This window comes from Eubalaena glacialis, chromosome 3 (genome assembly GCF_028564815.1).
Source record: "Eubalaena glacialis isolate mEubGla1 chromosome 3, mEubGla1.1.hap2.+ XY, whole genome shotgun sequence".
Lineage (NCBI taxonomy): Eukaryota > Metazoa > Chordata > Mammalia > Artiodactyla > Balaenidae > Eubalaena > Eubalaena glacialis.
Genome location: NC_083718.1, coordinates 194,046,317 through 194,061,384, shown reverse-complemented (window position 1 = coordinate 194,061,384; position 15,068 = coordinate 194,046,317). Strand labels below are relative to the sequence as shown.

Sequence of the window (15,068 nt, the reverse complement as noted above, 5' to 3'; positions counted from 1 at the left end):
GTGATGGCGCTGTGCTTTTGCCTGTTTCTGAAACGGGGTGAACGTCCCGACTATCAGCTTAGCCGCCTGGACGGCAAGGCCGCTCCCCACCATCTGCACGATGTACAGCAGGGGCTTGCCTGGAAGAGGAAAGACAATCTCCGTTTCTTTTTAAATGACTCTCAGGGACACTGACCCCATCACCGCCACGCAGCCTTGGCCTCACGGGCGGGTGGGGCGTTTATTTCCACCCCGTACGTAGCTCTTTCCTGTTTTCCATATTTTTCTCTTTTCCTCATTTCCTCACTGGAAAATAATTCCACGCGGCATTATGAGTCACCATAGATCCTTTTTGGGGGGAGGCGGGTAATCAGTCAAGAACAGCGAGCCCCACACACTCATGTCCTCTTTTTCTAATTGTGGTAAAATACACATGAAATTACTGTCTCAGCCATTTATAAGTGCACAGCTCAGTGGCGTTAAGCACATTCACGGTGTTGTACAGCCATCACCACCGTCATCTCCAGAACTTTCTCATCTTCCCAAACCGACGCTCTGGCCCCATGAGACACTCACTCCCCACCCCTCCCCCAGCCCTGGGCCCCACCCTCCTACTTTCTGTCTCTATGAATCTCCTCCAGGGACCTCGTAGAAGCGGGATCATGTAGGATGTGTCCTTTCGTGCCTGGCTTATTTCACTCAGCATAGTGGCCTCAAGGTCCACCCACGCTGGAGCAGGTGTCAGAATCTCCTCCCTTTTTAAGGCTGAATATTACTGCATTGTGTGAATGGACCACATTTTGTTTATCCATCATCTGACAATGGACACTTGTGTTGCTTCTGTGTTTTAGCTACGGCGAATAGTGCTGCTGTGAACATGGGGGTACAAATACCCATTCGAGTCCCTGTTTTCAATTCTTTTGGGTATATACGCAGAAGTAGTATTGCTGGGTCACATGGTAATTCTAATTTTTAATTTTTTTGAGGAACCTCCATACTGTTTTCCACAGCAGCTGCACCATTTTACATTCCCACCAGCAGTGCACAAGGGTTCCAGTTTCTCCACATCCTCACCAGCACTTGTTCTTTTCTGTCTGGGGGGTTTGGATAGTGGCTGTCCTGGTGGGCGCGAGGTGATGTCTCACGGTGGGTTTGGTTTGCGTCTCCCTGACCACTAGGACGCTGCGTGCCTTGCCCTGTCCTGTCGGCCCATGCGCTCTTCAACGGAGCATACGGGACGTCTGTCTGCTTGGGCCCCCGTCCCGGTTCCTGGTTGGGTTCTCTCTGCTGATGACGGGTGTCACCCCCTCCCCAGGTTCTACGCTGCTGAGATTTGTATCGCGCTCAACTTCCTACACGAGAGAGGGATTATTTATCGGGACCTGAAGCTGGACAACGTTCTCCTCGACGCCGACGGCCACATCAAGCTGACGGACTACGGCATGTGCAAGGTGGGCTCCCGGCCCGCTGCCCCCACCTGCCTCTGGGGGTCCCGGGCAGCCCAGCGCCCGCTCCGTCTCGTCCTGGCTGCCGGGCTCCGGCCGCCCCCACATCACCGGTCCTCTGTGGGTTCTCTCGCCGGCGGGGGTGTGTCTGGCGGGCCCCTCCCTCCTGGTAACTGGCTTTATCCCTACAGGAAGGCCTGGGCCCCGGTGACACGACAAGCACTTTCTGCGGAACCCCGAACTACATCGCCCCGGAAATCCTGCGGGGAGAGGAGTACGGTGAGCGCGGGCGGGGCGCTAGGGCGCTGGGCTCAGAGGAGGCGGGAGAGCACGACCCAAGCCCTGGGAGTTTCCTCTCCCTGGGGACTTGGCCGCGGAGCAGAGAGAGAGGGAGGTGGGCCTGCCTGGGGCCAACCCTGCCGGGGGTCCCAACCAGGGGCTCCGGGGCCCTGGCCCAGCAGCCGGGGAGAGGGGTCTTCCTAACCAAATTACACTAAAACGCACACCCTCACCTCGTCCCAGCCCCAGGTCACTAACTGGCCTCAGTCCCCAGCTGTTGTCCTCTGTGTCCACCTGAGTGTCCCCTGGCGAGGTCACTGGACAGGATCCCTCTGGTCAAGGAGCCCGAAGGGCTTGGGAAGGAGAAGACAAAGCAAAGACAGAGCCAAGGCGGGTGTCCCGAGTCAGTGGGTGCCGCCCGCCGGAGGGGGTTCCCCAGAGCCACTAGAGCCACGCACAGCCCCCGTGGACACTGGAGCTTGTCCACCCCTTCCTTGGGTTCTGCTGTTTTCACATCACAAATATACCGTCAAATATTTCCACACATTTTCCTTGCTGTTAAAAGTCGGGGGGTAGGCAGGGTGGCAGGTTCTCGCACCCTCAGATACCTGGGTACCCAGGAGGCTGATAGGATTGAAGTCACTTAGTAGCCAGAGAAGGACAGACGGCAGCTGTGGACCAGAGCAGGGAGTCTAGAGCCTGGCCTGGGGTGGGGATCCCGTGTGTGATGGAGGTGGACGGCCCCAGACACTGGGAGCAGCTGGCCGTCCGTGGACGGCCTTGATGTGAAGACAGCGTTGCAGCTAGTAAGGAGGAGCCGAGCGTCCCGGGACAGTGGACGGAGGGGAGGCCAGGCTGCCTGGGAGACGCCGGGGACACACATCCTCCGTTGTGGGCCAGGAGACGCCCACTGTCACGACTGTCGGCCCGTGACGGGACGGCACAGCTGCAAAGGCCCGGCGTGACAGGCGCGCGCTCTCCCCAGGGTTCAGCGTGGACTGGTGGGCCCTGGGCGTGCTGATGTTCGAGATGATGGCTGGCCGCTCCCCCTTCGACATCATCACCGACAACCCCGACATGAACACCGAGGACTACCTTTTCCAAGGTGCGTGGCCCATGCGTCCAGCTGCCTCCACACCCCGCGGGTTGTCCCCTTTCAGAGGTGCAGGTCCCCAGGCTGGTCCCCGCGGCTGCCACAGACTAGGCGGGGCCGCCTGTCCACAACCGGCTCTCAGGGAGCATAGCCCCCGTGAAACGGGGGGGGGGGGACACGGCACTGTCACGCCCACGGGAAAGAGAATCTGTCCTGATTTAGCCCAAACTCCCTTCCGCCCACGCCAGGTGTGCACATCAGACTCCCGGGCAGGGGCTGTGCTCAGCCCCAGTGCCGCCCCCTTCCAGCCACAGCTCCTCGCCATCTGGGCCCCGGGATGCTGGGGCTCAGGACTGAGGCTGTCCCCACTGTGCCCCCTGGCACCCGAGGACGTGGGGACGCAGGGCCAGCTGAGCCGCCGTTGGTTCCTACGTGATCGTGAGCACATGTGACCGTGGGCACTAGGGCCCTTTGAGGCCTCGAGACCCTGCTGGGGTGTAGGACGGGGCCCAGGGCACCACGAGCGCCCCGAGCCTCCTGCTCAGAAAGGGTTCCCAGCACCCTGCAGGCCGCCGGCTCCCTGGCTGCTGGGCAGAGCTGACATGGCGGGCGGGGGCCGGGCGCGGAGAAGGGACTGGCTCTCACCTCCCGGTCCCGGCCGTTGCAGTCATCCTGGAGAAGCCCATCCGGATCCCCCGGTTCCTCTCAGTCAAGGCCTCCCACGTGTTGAAAGGATTTTTAAACAAGGTACGCTCGTGGCCACCGTGGTGGCCGAGCCGGCCATGGCTGCGGCCCTTTCTCAGTTACTGGGGCCATGGCTCCACCAGCTGGTTGGCATTTTTAGTGTCGGGTGTGGGTGTGACTCTCTGCGTCCTTCCTTGAATGTCCTATGGATGCTTGTTCACACTTGACAAAATGTAACACAAGAAGTGATGCCGAAGAGGAACTTCCCGGAGGAGCTTAACCTGTTGGGAGGAAGCGTTTCTAATGAAGGGAACGTCTGGCCTTCACCTGGGTGCTGGGCCGGTGGGGGGTGGTCTGCTAAAGGTCTCTAAGTCCCGGGGAGGGCAGGCCCGTTCCCCTGCTGGGCCCAGGAATCAGGGGCTGCCTTGCTCTGTGCTGACTTGTCCTCATTTGAACTCTGACCCCCAGGACCCTAAGGAGAGGCTCGGCTGCCGGCCGCAGACTGGATTTTCCGACATCAAGTCTCACGCTTTCTTCCGTAGTATAGACTGGGACCTGGTAAAGCAGCGCGGAATCTGATACAGCCCCCTGCCCCGTGTGGTGGGCGGCCCTCGAGGGGGGCGGGATGGATGGAAATGGGCGGGGAGCCATCTGGAAACTCACGTGAAGAACAAGGAGGGGGCCTGACAAGCCCCTGGGGGGCGGGGGGCGGGGGGCTGCTGCTTGAAGGGCCTGGGAGCAGCCTTGCCTGGGCGTCCATGCCATGCCGGGGGTCCCATGGCGGGGTGCCCAGTCTGTGACCGCTGCCATCCGCCTGAGTTGATTCAGCTCCCGGACGTTTCCACTTGGCCGGCTAGCTAGTTCCAATAGGACATCCCGGTGCACCGTGGCCCCTCCCCCCTGCAGTGCACCTTGACCCACCCAGTCCTCAGGGACTCAACCTCCAGGGTCTGGACCTTCTCCCACCCCCACTGTGGCCACCTGGGTCTGACCCACCCTCATCCGGGCTGGTCCCCTGCTTCCCGCCTGGCCCCTAGCAGCAACGGCCTCCCCCACTGGGGCTTCGTGATCCCCTCGACGCCCCGACATAGCAGGTCCGCTCCTGTCTTTGCACAGCTGTGCCCTTCCCCGACCTCCACCCCTCCCTCACCTCTTTCAGGCCTTGTGATTGCAGTGTGTACACGGGTGTGCAGACACATGCACGCACACAAACACTGGTGACCCCGCTCTGCCTGTGGGTCGGCCCGTTCCCCTCTGCTCCTGCATCGCCTGGGTGACAGAGACAGGCGTTCCTCTGCCCAGTGGCCTGGCCATGGATGCTGCTGGGGCCCTGGCAGGTGTGCTGGCCTCAGCCCTGACACTTGGGCGTTACTGGGAAGGATTCGTCTATTTCTGTGACATCCTCATTTCATGCACCAACTTCGCCAGCAGAACCTGTGTTCATCCCTCCCACGTCCCCACAACTTATGGAACGTGTTTCAACATTCCAGGCCCAGTTTGTTTCTCTTGTTATAACTGGAGTTCCTCATGGCTCTGGGCCTCACAGTGCAAAGGGGGTGTGAGCTGAGGTGGGCTGGGGGCTTATTTTTGACTCGGCTGTCGCTCTCTCCCCACACGGGGCCTTGGGACAGTTCCACATCTTGGACGGGGTCCCGTGGAGGCCCCACTAAGGTGGAGGTTTCCAGGCTCAGCGCTCACTCAGACCCTCCAAGGGAAGGGGGCAGCCAGTCCCGAAAGGCTTGGGTCATCCTTTTCCTGAATCAAGCTGCTCCGGGCCTTGAGAGCTGAGGGGTCCGGGCTGGAGGGCTGGCTGCCGGCTCACACGTGACTGGCGTGGGCGGGAGCAGACCCCATGGGGCAGGGACCTTATCTCTCACTTACGGCTCGATCTGAATTCTTAGGAGCACGCCTGGCCCAGCACAAGTGCGCAGCACACACCTGGGCGGGGGGTGGGAGGGTGGGTTATGTCACCGAGTGAGTGAACGTGGGGGCCACTCCATCCTCGCCGTCCTCCGTCCTCACTGTGAGCAGTGCGGCGCTGAGTTGCTCTGCCCCAGCACGCGACTCGCCCTCTCCAGGCATGAGAGTGTCTCGTCCTCCTAAATGTCGAGTAGGAAGCAGAGTCTGGGTCCTGAGACACCCCATTTCCCGCCTGACAAGCGTTTTACTGCCGTGCATACCTTTGGGATTAGAAATACATAGAGGGCTTCCCTGGTGGCGCAGTGGTTAAGAATCCGCCTGCCAATGCAGGGGACACAGGTTTGAGCCCTGGTCCGGGAAGATCCCACATGCCGCGGAGCAACTAAGCCCGTGCGCCACAACTACTGAGCCTGCGCTCTAGAGCCCGCGAGCCACGACTACTGAGCCCACGTGCCACAACTACTGAGCCCACGTGCCACAACTACTGAAGCCTGTGCTCCGCAGCAAGAGAAGCCACCGCAATGAGAAGCCTGCACACCGCCGAGGCATAGCCCCCACTCGCCACAACTAGAGAAAGCCCTTGCACGGCAACGAAGACCCAATGCAGCCAAAAATAAATTTATATATAAAAAAGAAAACAGAGAAATGGTCACTTAAGGCTTTTTTGGGAGAAGGGGTTCCAGTGTGGGCAGGGGTGTCCCTGCCAGGTCCCAGCTCCTTTATGACCTGGGTTCCCAGATTAAGAAAGGAAGAAACTTCCCAAGCCAGCCTCCTTTGGTTTAAGTGGTGGGGCTGCCGAGGGGGGGGGTGCAGACCCCAGATGGCGTGGGGTCTCGCGTGGGTGGTCGGACCTTGCGCTGCATCCCAGGTACGTCCTGTGCGGCCTGCGCTGCTGGCATTTTTCAGCTCAAGTAGGGTTTTTATGACTTTGGAAAATTTTCCTGCTGGACTTTAAGAGAAAAACAATCGGCCTTTAAACATGAGGCATATTTAAAGGTGGTCTCTTCCTGTTCAATTGGTTTGTGGTTTGTGTTTGTACAAACTCCAAGCGGGCGCTGAGCCGGCGCGCGTGGGTCTGACCGCGTGTCTTCTTGCAGCTGGGGAAGAAGCAGGCCCTGCCGCCCTTCCAGCCGCAGATAACGGACGACTACGGCCTGGACAACTTCGACACACAGTTCACCAGCGAGCCGGTGCAGCTGACCCCGGACGACGAGTAAGACCTGCCGGACGGGCGGGGCGTCGTGAGCTGCGGGGGCGTGGACGTGCGGGGGGGTGGGGTCTCGCGAGCTGCGGGGGCGTGGACGTGCGGGGGGGTGGGGTCTCGCGAGCTGCGGGGGCGTGGACGTGCGGGGGTGAGTGGGGTCTCGCGTGGGAGGCGGGGCGTCCTGAGCTGCGGGGGCGTGGACGTGCGGGGGGGTGGGGTCTCGCGTGGGAGGCGGGGCGTCGTGAGCTGCGGGGGCGTGGACGTGCGGGGGGGTGGGTCTCGCGGGGGGGCGGGGCGTCCCGAGCTGCGGGGCCGGGACGGGGGCGGCGTCTCGCGCGGGCCCGTCGAGCCTGCCCTGTGCGGTGCCCGCAGGGACGTCCTCAAGAGGATCGACCAGTCGGAGTTCGAAGGGTTTGAATACACCCACCCGCTGCTGCTGTCCGCCGAGGAGTCCGCGTGAGGCGCCGCGTTCTCGTCGTGGACGCGGGCGGAGGGTGCGGGCCTGTCCCCGACCACTGCGCATGCATGCCGGGCTGGGCGCCGGCGGCCCGGGCAGAACAGCCCCTCCATCCGGCCCGCGGCCGCCTGCACCGGAGGAACTTGCTTCTTGTGCCTGCGCCGCGGAGGCCGCGGTGCCCGTGTCCGAGGGAGAAAGTGTCCCCGACTTCGAAGGTGCACACTTTCCACAGAAACAGAACTGACCTGCTCCGCCGGGAGAGTTAGCCTGTAACGTCCTGAGGAATAAAGTGTCCCGATAATGTTGAAGCTTCCCTCTGATGCCTTTTTTTCGCGGGTGGCACCCGCCCGGTGTCGCAGGCACGGCCCCACCCGGAGGAGGCGCGGGCCGGGGACGGGAGCGTAAGTGCCTGCGGGGATCCACTGCAATGGAGCATTTTTACAAATTCGGAACATTTTCTAAATCCTGGTAAGTTCCTGTTGTTAATATTTAACAAGTATTTTCATACCGAGCATGTCAGTAGCCCCTGTGGTCTGACGCCCAGGTCCCCCCTTCACCAGGTGGGCACCGCTGGTCCCGACCCAGGCATTAGACTGACCAGGAAAATTGGATCATAGAGGTTCTAAAACACGGCTCACCAAAGCACCCGTAGACCAAAAAACAAAAAAAAGAAAATTGAAAACTAAATCCGCACAAAATATATTTCTGGAAACACTAAGCAGTGCCTACATGATGTCTCGTGTTATGTATCAGATTTTTGGAAAATATTTTTATCAGGAATAATGACGCTCAGAATTAGAAATTTTAAAAACATATATGTATGATGGGTCCTAGCCTTAAAGTGAAACAATAAATCTAGAATACCCTCACACATGCATCTCTGGGCACGGCTCACCCCCTACTTCCCATAATCTGCAAAGGGGGCACGTGTCACTCGGCCACCCTCTTAAGTGAAAAACCAAACCCAAGGTTTTCTAGAAAGAGGTAAATCATGTGGGTTTGTAAGTCCCTGACATGTCAGGTGTGGCTCAGGGACAGGCAGAGTGTGTGTGTGGGGGGCAGGGGCCTTGCCCACCCTCGGGGACAGCAGTCCCCAGATGTCCCACATCGCCACATACCCCTAGGCCTTGCTTCTCTCCATGTGTCTGCGGCCTTGGGCAGATCACGGTAAGAAAAGGATAACAGAGAAGCCGCTGCCTCACCGTGGCCCTCCGCAGACACGCCAGCCTCCCCAGGCCCCTGGCCCTGGTGGCAGAGCAGTGTCCGTGGAACGTGGAGACTTGTTCCAACCAGCCCCCCAGTTGTGACCAGAAGGACCCACTTCCAGAGACGGAAATGAGGGACCACGGAGCAGAGTCAGAGCTGCCTGGGCCTGAGGAGCCGCATGTGAGGGCTGCTAGGTCGCCTGGGGAGGGAGACCCCGCTGTGCCCAGGACAGGGTCACAGACGGCCTCAGGAGCCCCCTTCCTCCCAACAGGGGTCGCGTGCTGCATCAGGTATGGTGACATCTTTGCTCAGACAGCACAGGGGCCACGGATCTGTTCAAACTTAAGGCATTTACATCAAGGTTGCGGTGTTGCCAAATAGCTTCCCGGTCACCAGTGCGGCTGCTCGTGTACCAGACGTGCGCGTGACCTGTGCTCCTGGTGAGGGGAGATTTTGTGCACAGTCACTTGTTTTTATAAATTAAAGAAGGTGAAGGATGTGCTGAGGTGGGGTTTGGAAACAAATCATTAACATTTTCCCGCGGCTCCAGTCACAATACAGTGTGTCCTTTTGATATGGTTCTTGGAAACTGGTGCCGTCAGAACTGTAAAGAGGTAAACGCGTCCCTGTGGTTTTGTACAGTGAATGGCGGAGCACGTGGCCTTGGCTTTCCTTCTGCAGAGGGGGTGCCCACCAAGGCCACACCCGCTCGTGTCTTGCACATTATTAAAGACGTTAATGACAATGCGTGCTGTTGTTGTTTTCATTAAAAGTAGGTGTCTCCAGGAGCAAAGGCTTCTGAAGCCATTTTTTAAAAACAGATTTTACTTTTCAGAGCAGTTTTAGGTTCGCAGCGAAAGTGAGGGTAAGGTACAGAGAGTTCCCATGTGCCCCCCCCCCGCCTCCCTCTCCCAGCATCCCCGCAGAGGGTGCATTTGCTACAAAGGAAGAACCTGCTCTGCTGCCTCAGCTGGCAGCGTCACCTGGGAGCCGTACATTCTGTGGGTTTGGACCCAGGCTTGATACGTGTATTGCGCATCCACCCTTGTAGTTCAGAGTATTTTCCTGCCCTAACAATCCTCTGGGCTCTGCCTGTTTATGCCCCCTCCCCACTAACCCGTGGCGACCACTGATCTTTTTACCGTCTCCATGGCTTTTGCCTGTCCCAGAATGTCCTAGAGTTGGAATCACACGTGTAGCCTTTTCACATTGGCGTCTTTCACTGAGAAACGTGCACTGAGGCTTCCTCTGTGTCTTTCCATGGCTCATCTGAAGCCATTTTTGAAAGGAAAATACCAACTTCTGGGAGTTAACCTTCGACTTCCACATCCTATCCCCGCCCCCCCCCCCCCCCCCCCGCCAGTACTGCCGCCGCTGTGGCTGTGCTGGAGACGAGGCTCTTCCAGGACCTGTGGGCCAACAGCACCGGAAGGAAAACTACCTGCACACGCTCTCTGGCCCTGCTTCCCACGGGCACTGAGAGCCTGAACAAGACACAGCTCACACAGGATGTCGGCAGGCAGGCCTGGTCCCTCCCCGTGAATTCCCGACTTGAGGGGAGCTGCTCTGAACCCCTGCGGGTGACGACAGGCACCAGCGACAGTGTCTTCCTTGCTGGCAGTAACCCGCAGCTGCGGGAGGAGCAGGTTCCCCTGGGGGTTCAAACACGGTCGTGAAATGTGAGCCGAGTCCGCGGGGTGAGCAAAAGGTCCGTTCTTGTGCCAACTCGGGTACAAATAGCCGAACTGCTGGTGGCACTGTCTCTGTCACCTGCCTGGGGCTGCTCTGTCTGCCGAGCGGCCCTGTCCACTTCAGTCATCACGCTGCTCAGCAGCAGCCAAAAAGGAAAAAGGACCCAATGTTCTGGCCTCAACACAAACAGATGGGACGTGAACACCTCCCACTGACGCGCTTTAATATACAGCTTTGGGGATGCAGAGCAGAGGGGAGGCAGCCCAGCCGGTGGAGGGGAAGCCGTGGGCCGGGCTGCTCACCACACCGCATCGTCCGTGCTCTCCGCCAGGCACCGGGCCAGGTGGCTGTCAACGTCCAGCTGGGTCAGCCTGCGAGGAGAGGAGAGGGTCACGGGCAGGGAGGGTGCCCCGGCCGGAGCACGCATCACCCGCTTTCACGCCCTTCCTGGGTGCTCACCACGCACCAAAGAGTAGCTGGAGAGAAACCGGGGACGGTGCCCTCGGCTGGCAGAACTAAGGAGGGGCCCCCCCAACCAGAAAGGGCCTTTCCAAACCCTGCTCCTGCGCCCAAGGTCCCCAGGGCGCCCAGAAGGCTTGTTGGATGCCCATTCCCAGGCTCACCCGGCACCTGCGTCTGAGACTGAGGGGCACCCTGTGTCAGAAAGCCCCGAGTAAAGGGCGTGGGCAACACACGGGGCCCCCCAGGTGGAGGGCGGGGTCCCCACCCCCCATGGCAGGGGCTCTGTCTCATCAGTCAGACAAACCCACCAGGTGTGTCCACACCAACAAATACCCCATGCGTCCCTTCCCTCCTTCGAAAACCACCCGCTTGGCAACCAGAAAAGGCGTGAGCGCTGGTGCCCAGGAGGGCGGTCACTACGAAGGTGGGTGTGTGCCTCAGACCTGAGAATTTGTCTTCTTCACTCAGGGACTCGGCGCCTCTGGGGAAGAGGACTTAGCGGGGCTCCGAGGCCCACGGGTCAGCCCCTCGGTATTGGGTGGGGGAGGGGAGAGTGGACGTGGGTCACAGCGGGTGCCTCCCATCCCTGACCTCGTCTGATGCCATCAAGGAGGAAAGGCCGGGAGTGACCGTCCCCCGCGTGCTGGTGGCCCGTGGACGGTCAGCTCGCAGCCACGGTGCCCAGAGGGCGGCAGAGCCGGGCGTTCAGCAGACCAAGCTGGTCACCTGACCAGAGTGGACAGGCCCTTCCCTGCACCACTACGTCCCGGCGCCGAGCCTGAAACGACCTCCTTTCACCGCGCGGCTCGGCGAGCCCGAGGCCACGGCCTCTCCCCCGATGCACGCCCACGGCGGCCTCTGCTATTCGCGGGACCCCTGCCAGTCCGGGTGGCCTGCTCCCTCCTGGGGATTTGAGGCCCCCGGTCAGTGCCTCCTCGAGTGCCTAGAGGCCCCTCGGCCCGTCCTGGGAAGCAGCCCCTCCACGTGCCTTCTCCAAGGCCACCAAAAGACCCTAAGATCTGGACCAGGTCACCTCGTCCAGGGGCTGCCCGGCACTGTCCCTCGCGGGGGGGCACGGTCTGGGGTTCCCTCACGCCCCCCAACAGCAGCCTCGTGGCGGGTCCACCTTGCACACTGAGCTTCTGCCTCTGTCTCCCACTCGTGCCCGGTGCGTGGACGGGAGGCCCAGCACAGGAGGGGCTCTGCTCCGACCCTCCAGGGGCCTCGGAACGCGTGAGACTCCACTGGCTGGCCTGGGTCTCATCACGCGGACACAGTGCCTGTCTGGTTTCCCGTCCTCACGTCAGCGGGCGGGTGGGAGCCAATCTCCCGAACCAGCCCCGAGCTCACGGACGGAGGGGCTTTCACACACACGCGGTACACGACGGCCCTCAGGTCAGAGAAGAAGCTCAGAGGACAAACGGTTCTGAGTGACCCGGAAAGCGCGAGGCTCCGAGAAAGACGAGCACCGTCTCACTGCTGCCCGACGCGCCCAGGCCGCCCGCACCTCCTGCGGACCAGCAGCCCACCCCTCTGCTCGGAGGCGTGGCAGGGCTTCCATCTCTGCCCAAAAAGAGTCCCCAGAATCACTGAAAGCAAGCGTGTTTCTAGGGACAGTCCCGTTTCTGCCCCCTAACGGCCTGACCTGTCCCCTTGCCCCAGGGTCAGGGGGGCAGGGGGGGCTTTCCACTGTCACCCTGCAGGCTCGGGGTGTGGCCCGGCAAGGGCCCGCTCTCTCCTTCTTAATCAAAGGGAAGAACGTGCTAGAAGCATTCCAGACACGCGGAGACCTGGATCCAACTGCGCTGACACGTACTCTGCAATCCCGAGGCACTCTGCCCAGCCTCAATCTAACTGCTTAAGGAGCTCAGACTGGAACTTTCTAACATATCTAGGAGTCCTTTTTTTAGACTGTGTAGAAAAACAAGTAATCCAAGAACAAAAGCCACCCCTAGACCAGGCCGGAGGGGCTGGGCTGCACATCTGCTGCCAAGAAGACGAATTCCTCTCCAGGGCTCCGACGGTACTTCCATCCCTGGGTTTCCTTCGACGGGTAGGAGTCAAGAGGACTTCATATTTTTAAAAGTGTTCATGGCTTCATCAAGACTGGTGGGGCGGGGGGGGGGGGGGGGGAACTTCCCTGGTGGCGCAGTGGTTAAGAATCCTCCTTCCAATGCTAGGGACACGGGTTCGAGCCCTGGTCGGGGAACTACGATCCCACATGCCGCCGGGCAACTAAGCCCACGCGCTGCAAAGAAAAATCCCATGTGCCGCAACTAAAACCCGATGCGGCCAAAAATAAATAAATAAATGTTAAAAAAAAAAACAAACAAACTGGTGAGGGAGCTGGTGTTTGCAGCCCACAACTGTCCTGAAGCATCAGTACGGGCAAGAGGCATGTTTGGTGAGACACTGGGTCTGGGAAAAATTCTCCAGCGCTACAAGGAGCATGGGCATCTCAGCGCGGCTGCCACACCCGCTGCACCCCCCACCATGCCAGACCTGTGCTGGCTGGGGGGCCTCGCCCACAGGCCCCCCTGGGGACAGCCACCTCCTCGCCCTCACTCCCCCCACCCTGAGCCGTCCAGGCCCCCAAAGGCTTGGCTCCAGTGAAGTGTCGCCACTGGAGGAGCCTGGATATTTGACTGCAGACCTGTGCGGTTTTGTGCCGCACATTTTGATCACTGGTTTGATGACTTCTGTCTGTCATCAGCTGCTAGTTCTACAAGCCACTCCCTTCACCCCCCCAGGGCTGGTTTTACTTCTGGAAAACCAGAGACAAGGCACATAACTGAACCCACTCTCCAGGCCACAGGACACGCAGAGCACGTCCAGCCACCGAAACCGGCCGTCCACCCCCTTCATCCGACCATGCTCCTTCCCGCCGTCCTGACCCCCATGACCCCCACACCTGTTTCCTCGGCTTTGTGACACGTGGCCCACAAGATAAGCAGTTGGGACTTCTTAGCAAAGTCTAATTCCATCACTCTTACTTTTAAAAAGGTATAAAAATATACGTTGGACTTTTAAAAAGAAAAAAGCATCTCTGGACACAGAAATGAAGTCTTGTTTTTAAAACTGGCAATCCACCCACGGGGGAAGGTGCCCGAGGGGCTGTAACAGAAAACTGCTCAGTGACCCACAGCCTGGACTGGCTCTGGAGGCAGTCCACCCGGGGATGCCAGTCACCACCCGGTTCCCGGATGTCAGGGTGGACCCGGTTAGAGCCAGAGCCTCCCTGCCCTCGTGCTGCAGAGTCCCAGGGGCCCCGTCCAGGAGACTGCAGCCTGTCAGCAGGGCCCCAGGCCGGTGGACCAGCAAGTAGACCCCCAGACCTGCACCCCTGTGCCCTCTGGCTGATCAGCACCGTCTCTGGGCTTTGCCAACTTTTTCTGCGTGAAATATCACTTTAGAAGACCGAAATCGAGCTCAGCTACCCTAGCTTTCTGAAACTGCCTGTGGTTTCCAAACAGAGAAGGGGCCACCGGGTGGCAGCAGAGGGGAGGGAAGGCCCAGGGGGGCCACTCACCTGGGGGCGAAGTCGGCCTGGCACATGGGGCAGCTCTGCAGTGTCGGCGACCCCTCCACGGACGGCTGCTCCTCGGCGCTGGAGGTCCCGCGGGGCTCGGGCGCGGAGTGTCGTTGGGGGGACCAGGCGGAGGACCCCGTGCGCCCCAGGGCCTCGCGGAGCACCCGGTCGGAGTGGCTCGGGTCCCCGCCTCGCCGCGGGGCCGGCGGGAAGGGCGTCCAGGAGAAGGTCTCGGTTCCCACGGTGAAGCTTTCCGGGGGCGCCCGCTCAGGGCTGCGCCTGGGCTCCTACAAGACGGGGTCGTCGGACCGCGCCCGCCCCGCCCCGCTCCAGCCCGAGACCCGGGGCCACGCGGGGACCACTGCACACGCACCTGGCCGGGGAACGCGGGCAGCGGCGGCGGCTCGCCGTCCGCGTTCAGGTCCGCACTCGCGGCGCGCAGCAGCTCAGCCCACGGCCGCGCACACTCGCCGCCGTCCGGAGGAGAACCGGGGGGGTTGCTCGGGGACCTGGGGCGGCGGGGCGGTGAGAACTCAGCCGGGGGGGAGGGCACAGGAGGGAGGACTCAGCGAGGGGAGACGGGTGTGCAGCTCGGCGTGGGGAGGTGAGAATTCCGCGGGGGGGTCGGGCGGGAAGAGCTGGGGGGGCGGGGCAGGACCGAGACGGGTTCGGGGAAGCACGTGGGGACGTGACACCCGGCCACTGCTCGGCCGGGGACACTAGGCTCCCCATTCCCCCCGCTGCACCCAGCCCCCGGCCTCACCCGACCCCCGAGGGCGGCCTCCGGCGGCTCAGGCTCAGCCGCGACCTCCGCGCCGCCTCCATCCGCCCGGAGCCCGCGCGTCCGGCGGAAATAAGCGGCCCGCGCGCCGGACCCCGCCCCCAGCACAGACCCCGCCCCCGGCACAGACCCCGCCCCGGGCACTCCCGGCGCGCCGGGACAGAACCCAACCCAGGATCCCCTCCTCAATCCCCGCACGGCCAGACGTGAGCTGTGGACCCCAACTCCCGCCCCCACGTGGGCGGTTGACCCGACCCTGGGGACCCCACGACCTGCTCCGCAGGCCATGAGGTGACCTCCCCTTTGTGGCACTATCGGAGGGAGGTGTCCTGACCCC

The 15,068-nt window shown here is 61.1% G+C and overlaps 2 protein-coding genes across 5 annotated transcripts in view; one reads left to right on the top strand and one right to left on the bottom strand.

Moving 5' to 3' along the window:
* Positions 1 to 7,369, top strand: part of PRKCZ (protein kinase C zeta) — a 99,165-nt gene extending 91,796 nt beyond the window's left edge. For all 3 annotated transcript variants that reach the window (XM_061185118.1, XM_061185117.1, XM_061185119.1), the window contains 7 exons: positions 1,295 to 1,430; positions 1,616 to 1,703; positions 2,689 to 2,808; positions 3,464 to 3,543; positions 3,949 to 4,038; positions 6,498 to 6,613; positions 6,977 to 7,369. In XM_061185118.1, coding sequence (XP_061041101.1) covers positions 1,295 to 1,430; positions 1,616 to 1,703; positions 2,689 to 2,808; positions 3,464 to 3,543; positions 3,949 to 4,038; positions 6,498 to 6,613; positions 6,977 to 7,064 — 718 coding nt within the window. In that variant the 3' untranslated portion in view covers positions 7,065 to 7,369. The remainder of the gene's footprint in view (positions 1 to 1,294; positions 1,431 to 1,615; positions 1,704 to 2,688; positions 2,809 to 3,463; positions 3,544 to 3,948; positions 4,039 to 6,497; positions 6,614 to 6,976) is intronic.
* Positions 7,370 to 9,625: 2,256 nt separating this feature from the next.
* On the bottom strand, positions 9,626 to 14,791 carry FAAP20 (FA core complex associated protein 20). 2 transcript variants are annotated; one of them, XM_061185120.1, is made up of 4 exons: positions 14,714 to 14,791; positions 14,324 to 14,459; positions 13,951 to 14,237; positions 9,626 to 10,330 (listed from the first exon to the last, which is right to left on the bottom strand). In XM_061185120.1, exons 1-4 carry the CDS (start codon positions 14,773 to 14,775, stop codon positions 10,258 to 10,260), a joined length of 558 nt encoding a protein of 185 aa, XP_061041103.1. In that variant the 5' UTR covers positions 14,776 to 14,791; the 3' UTR covers positions 9,626 to 10,257. The 2 variants fall into 2 exon arrangements, with proteins under 2 accessions (XP_061041103.1, XP_061041105.1); XM_061185122.1 differs by lacking the exon at positions 14,324 to 14,459 and having other exon boundaries at positions 10,243 to 10,330; positions 14,714 to 14,785.
* Between the last annotated feature and the right edge of the window lie 277 nt (positions 14,792 to 15,068).